This window comes from Asterias amurensis, chromosome 9, assembly GCF_032118995.1.
Source record: "Asterias amurensis chromosome 9, ASM3211899v1".
Classification (NCBI taxonomy): Eukaryota; Metazoa; Echinodermata; class Asteroidea; order Forcipulatida; family Asteriidae; genus Asterias; species Asterias amurensis.
In genome coordinates this window covers 18,919,479-18,925,964 of record NC_092656.1, presented here as the reverse complement: position 1 = coordinate 18,925,964, position 6,486 = coordinate 18,919,479, and the positions used below count along the sequence as shown (strand labels likewise).

At 36.5% G+C, this 6,486-nt stretch overlaps 1 protein-coding gene across 4 annotated transcripts in view; it reads left to right on the top strand.

The window, feature by feature from the left end:
- Positions 1-6,378, top strand: part of LOC139942373 (uncharacterized) — a 33,890-nt gene extending 27,512 nt beyond the window's left edge. For 3 of the 4 annotated variants that reach the window (XM_071939238.1, XM_071939237.1, XM_071939236.1), the window contains one exon: positions 2,860-6,378. In XM_071939238.1, coding sequence (XP_071795339.1) covers positions 2,860-3,068 — 209 coding nt within the window. In that variant the 3' untranslated portion in view covers positions 3,069-6,378. The remainder of the gene's footprint in view (positions 1-2,859) is intronic. The other variant, XM_071939239.1, reaches the window with a different exon arrangement.
- The last annotated feature ends 108 nt before the right edge of the window (positions 6,379-6,486 follow it).

The window sequence follows — 6,486 nt, the reverse complement described above, 5'->3', positions numbered from 1 at the left end:
TGGGAAATAGTTGAGGATATTTTCAACTTATCTCGTTGGTAAAAAGGAGAGGTTTTTAAAAAAGACTAGGTGATAAATTAATCATATTGAAATGCCCCCAGAAAGTTTGAAACTGTTTTGTTTGATTACTAATGACTAACGTTTCTCTAACATGAATGAATCTAGATATAGATCATCATCAGAGTAGAAGAATCTTCCATAGCTATAGTGCATGCAGTGCAGAGTAACAGATTTGTTGTACATTAACATGACTAATTAAATGAACTCTTGTTACAGACCTGGGGCTTCTTCTAAGCTATGGCATCGGCTCCGGGCTTCTTTTGTCAATTTCACCAAACTCTTCCTAATTTAAACTTAATCTTAAGACTTAGTATGAGTTAAAGTCCGTATCCATACACGTTGGGACGCATTGAACCCATCCAAAGTTAGGATGAGTTACCTGTCCTACATTAACTCAAGATAGGATTAATCCTAGCGTTTGGTGAAATTGGCTGCAGGCCACTGGCTCAGGGTTTTGGGCTCGTTGCTCTGGGCACGGTGCTCTGGGCTCCAGGCTCTGGGCTCCATGCTCTGGTCTACAGGCCCTGGGCTCTTGGGTGTAGGCTCCAGGGCTCCGGGCTTCATTTGATGGTGGAAACACTGTGCAAAATGTACACTGCTCCAAAATTGATAATGTAGCTTAAACCAGAACCCAAGTTTAGCTTTGGAAAAGGCCCCTGGAGTTACATCTTTGAGAGGACGAGGCCATTTTCATTTTGCAAAGGACACTTTCATAGGAGAAAAGTCATGCGACACCAAGGCCAAGAGGGGCACCAATGCCAAGTCTTGTGCGACAGAGGTCATGCCTTCCATAGCCTCTGTGTAATCCTTGACTTGTAAATAACTAGATTTCCAGCTCATTGTGTTTTTTTCTATACTCAGTTGCAGTGATGAAGGCAGAATAGATCTGTTATTCTATTGAATGGTCTAGATATTGAAGGATTTTTTTTCTTCCCCTGTTAAAGCCATTGGACCCTTTCGGTACAGAAAAAAAAAAAAGTTCACAGATTTACAAATAACTTGCAGGGTTTACAGAAGGTAGTGGTGAAAGACTTCTCTTGAAATATTAGTCCATGAAATGCTTTACTTTTTGAGAAAACAGTAAAACAATATCAGTTTTCGATAGCGAGAATTACGGATTTATTTTAAACACATGTCATGACACAGCGAAACGTGCGGATACAAGGATGGGTTTTCCCGTTATTTTCTCCCGACTCCGATGACCGATTGAGCCTAAATTTCCACAGGTTTGTTATTTTATATAGAAGTTGTGATACACGAAGTGTGGGCCTTGGGAAAATACTGTTTGCAGAAAGGGTCCAATGGCTTTAAATCCAGTTGGCCAATTTATCTATCCTAAAAGTGACTGTCCTACAAGATGATGTCTAAACTTTCCCTCTAAACATTTTAATCATTTCACACTGAATTCTTTGACAAAGTATAGATTCTCTAATATGACACATTTCATTTCCTTAGTGCGCCGAGTGAGAGACAATTGTTCTAGTCATCATGTAACTTTTCTTGACAGGGACCCAATTCCATAAAGCTGTTAAGGTACCCAAAACAGGTTACCAGCGAACATATGATGTAATGTAAACTGTTGTTTTTTCACTGGCTCCATCGAAATGTTGCCAAGCACCATTTTCTGCTTATCAGCTTTACGAATTCGATCCCTGGCCATGAGTTTTGCTCCCACCCTTTCTGTTGCAGTGAGATTAAATTGTCTGAACCTCTTTTGGGGAAGGACTTGACTTCTAGGGATTGTGTGCTATTGACGAGAAAAACAAGAGCCCGATTTCGGGGCTCTTTCACTGCAGACTTTTGGGCTTACCATCATGTTCCTCCACTTTGAATTTTTGCGCTTGCTGTGTACACGTTGAAGCAAAGAATGCTTTAGTTGTGTGAATTTGCACACCTCATAAGCAAAAACTTCTTGCAATACTATCCTTGATTAAATACATGTATCCTTATGTTAAGCATAGATTGTTCTGCTTACTGTAAGTGTAGTTTTTTTTTGGCTGACATGAAAGCACTGTTTGTGTGATCTGCTTTACAAAGTGAGCACAATGGTGGCATGTACCAGAATGTACTTCATGTCGCTAAGGTTTGAAATCCATATATCCATCAGCATTGTGCATGACTCGTCAGTTTGTTTTAATAACTGCACTTTCACATTGCCCATTGTGACCATTCACTCTGTAAGTGGTCGGCACAGTTTTTACCTCATCGGTTTGTACACATCTCAAAGGCACAAAATCGAAAATCTAACAAAGACACCTACACCTGGACAGTAAACCCTCAAGACCATCATCATGCTAATACTATCACCACCACCACCGTCATGTTCCCTGTATGTGATAACAATAACTAATACTAATTTCACCAAATCCCACAAGGGGTCCATACTATTAGCCCTCCGAGCCTCAGTTTGGCATAACAAAAGAGGAAAGCAAAATACATGTCGCTAGACCTTGATATAGATTCACAAAGGCATGATGCACATGTTCATATACACACACAGATAACACTGGATTAAAAGAAGACTGTCTTCCACTTTGGTTTAGCTTTTTCAGGTTTTTCCAAAATGTCCAGACTCGCTGTCCAGACCATCAAGACATTTCTAATAGGGCTAAACTGTGTGTTAAATTGTGAAGAAAAGGGAGCAGGGAAAAATGATTTTGTAAACGATAGCCGAGAAAGATTATCTAATTTTCTGGAGTGAAATTGAAAATCCTCCGCTGTTACACTCCAAAATCTTAAAATCTCACTCAAGAAATGACATGTCTTAATTATTTTTTTGTTTCCTGAACAAATTATTAGATGGCAATGAAAACAATAGAGACGCCTATCCCGATCATGGAGACATCAGCAACAAGAGCAAGGAGAACCAAGAAGGCCAGAAGGAGGACGCCCAGGGACATTACGGAGATGGAGAAGAACCTGCAGAGAACCGTGATGAAGATGAACATGCTAAAGACGTCTATGGTGGCGAGGAAAATGTAGAAGATGCTGATCAAGATCACGTATAACGCTGGATGTGAAATCACGTCTTCTTTTATATCGCTTTGAAACCCAAGTGCAAAAATGTTGAATCTCCAGGGGTCGATTTCACAAAGAGAGTTCTAACTAACGACTGGTCCTAGGACTCTTAAGGATTGAGTTACTCAAAACTTAAGTCTATTGTCGAGATAAGACTAGACTTAAGTCTTTGTGCAATCCACCCTAGTTGTTTTAAGGTTGTCTCTCTATTTTTGTTTTGTTACTTCTCTATTTTCTTTTACGTTGTTTCTTACACAAAAGGGGCGTAGTGAAATAAACCCCTTTTCTATTGGATTTGAACAACATTTTTGTCTCAATTAAAGCGTGTGTTCAACTTTTGTATTAAGGCAAAAGCTTTAGAGATACAACGCTTTTGCATATTTTTGATATGTAAGTTTCCAATCTACTGGTTTGTTTATACTTGACGCAGTTGTGAATGCAAAGCGAACTTTCTCATCACAAACGCTTTGTGAGTTTGGTGTCAAACGTGTTAAGTTTACAAAGTCACATTCATCTTCGTATCGATATTTGCATTTTCAAGAAATGAGAACTTTGTGTCTAATTCATAAAAGGTAAACATTTTGTGAAATTTTTTGAGACTTCAGTGGGCCAAGTTTGTTCATGGTTGTAAGCAACCCCTGGATGACACCTTGATTTGCGTTTTGTCTTTGTAGCTGCGTGGAGCATAAAACACCCCAGAGAGTATGGAGTTTAAAATTCCCAGAGCATTTTCTTTTTAAGCAGATGAGAGAGAGAGAGTTTAATTAAAGCATTCTTGTTGATGATGTCTTTCAGTAGTGCCAGTTCATTTTTTTCTTTTAGGTTCATTGTCCTTCCATACCTTGTCGTTGATTTGCTGTATCATTTTTGTTGAATAGAATCAGTTTAAAAAGGGGGGTTTAATGAGAAAAATTTGATAGTTTCTTTTGATATTTGCCCGAAGCTACCCCCTGTGTTTGACATACATCATATTGATGAATGTGTGGTACTTTATTTGCTTTAGATGCTGCCCTTTCAAACAAATATTTGCATTGAAAGTTGTTGTATTAGGAAAAACAGTAGCCAGACATTCTCATTTGGATGAGTGGGGGCAAGTGTTGTTAAAGACACAATTTGGGACTATTAAATGAAATAATCCATGTAATTGTGATCCCCATTTTGGTAGAGGTAAGTGTTGGTTTGGAAACTGTCAACATTCTAACACCAATGTTTCTACTCGCTGGTTTATTTCTATATATATATATTTGAAAGTTTCAACAAATCTTTTCTTATGCCCATTATATACATAAATATTCTTCACATTGGTAAAAAGAATACATAATGAAATACAACGCTGTAAAAAGTCATTGTTACAAGGTGGTTTGTATCTAGAATTTTCAGGATTAACACAGTGGCATTGGTTTATGACAGCACAGATTTTGAGGCATTTTAAGGAGGGTTTCAAGAGCTCAATATGTGACGTTTCACTGAATTGAATAATGAATGGTAAAGACATGCCATGATGCAACAATGACAATCAAAATTGCACCGTTATCTACTTTTATACTTAACCTTTGTGAGTCCTTTCTTTTGTACTGTATAAAAAAAACTACCACTGTGTAAATTTGGTGCAAGTGAACTTTCAGTTCAGTTCAATTCAGTCAACTTAAGATGTACATTTCTTTGTTGTTTATATTAATTCACTGTTGACACGTTTACTTTTCAGTTTCCTACATTGTTAACTTTTCATAGGCATTTCTTGCTGCAATTTGTACAATTGTTGTGTAGGTATTATACTGTTATTTTGTTGCAAATTTGTTGTATTCTTGTTTGACATATTTTTAGATTTTTATTTGTTTTTTACTTGTTTACTTAGCATTTTAAAATGTTAAATTGACTGGGAAGTAGTAATTTAAGCTGGAGGTTTTGAGTTTTTAATTAAATCTTTGGAAAATGTGCTCAATTGACAAACCATAAAAATGCGTTAAACATTTATCAGTCATGGTTTATGAGCCATGGAAATTGAATCATTGTAAACCTTGCTTTATGGTTTTTTTGAGAAATGTTTAATGCATGTTTATTGTTTATTAACCATAGACAATGGGCCATAAGCATTGGTGTTTACAAACAAACAAAAATTCATAAACGGTATATAATGGTTTACAAACCATGTAGTTACCCATTTATGTGACTGCTCTGTATTTCAACACCGCTCTATTCCAACAACCCTTTGTTCTGAAAAACGATTGGGGTTATTCACTAGGATTTTTTTAGGGTTAGGATTAGGAAAATTTACTTATGTTTTAGGAATAATAGGGGTGTCCAAACACGAGTGTAACCCTGCTACCTGGCCCTCCAAAGTCACCCGCTGGGTGTAATTTTGATATCTAAACGTGTGTAACAAGGGTAATGAAAGTTTTAATGGGCAGGGGCAAGTTTTTATTTGGAAATCATGGAAAGATAAATTACAACTAATTAGAGTCCAGGTAGGAGTGATGTAGTTCAATGGAAACATTTTCTGGCATAACTAATGAGATAAAATGTGAATTCATGTTTTTATTCATCATTTTTTGTTTTGTCTTGCAAATTTAGTCAGATGATGTTATCATTGTCAATGGGTACACTGGTATGTTTACTTTTCTTGTGAAATTAATTTATCTTGACAACTTTATCCAAGTACGGGACTTAAAGGTAACTAGTTTAGATTTGGAGAAAATGACATTTGGAATGTAAGTCTAGTAATAATTTATGATTGTATGTAAAGCGTCTCTTAGAAATGGTCATAATTTATCGGATGATTTTGCTTGTATATTACTTTGTATTATTTCCGATTTAAATGTACTTCAGAACTTATGGTATGTTGTCAAAATAAAGTATTCTGACTTAAAGGAACACATTGCCTTGGATCGGTCGAGTTGGTCTTTGAAAAGCGTTTTGTGACCGTTTGTTATAAAATGCATATGGTTAGAAAGATGATGTAAAAGTAGAATACAATTATCTACACAAATATGCCTCGAAATTGCGTGGTTTTCTTGTTACCTCGTCCAATAACACGGTCGGCCATTTATGGGAGTCAAAATTTTGACTCCCATAAATGGCCGACCGTGATAGTTCACGACGTAAAAAGAAAACCGTGCAATTTCGAGTGATACTTGTGTGGATCATTATATTCTACTTTTAAAACATCTTTCTAACCATATACATTTCATAACAAACGGTTTCAAACGCTTTTTATAAACCAACTTTTCCGATCCAAGGCAACGTGTTCCTTTGAACACATTTTTTCCCAAAATAAATAAATTAATAAAATAAATTAATAAATCCATGGTGTTTTCCCCCCTTTCTTTTAAAGAAATTGTGGCATTTCTCAGGAAATTGGACAGAGAGAACACCACACAGACAAAATAAGCATTTTATGGGAACTACTTC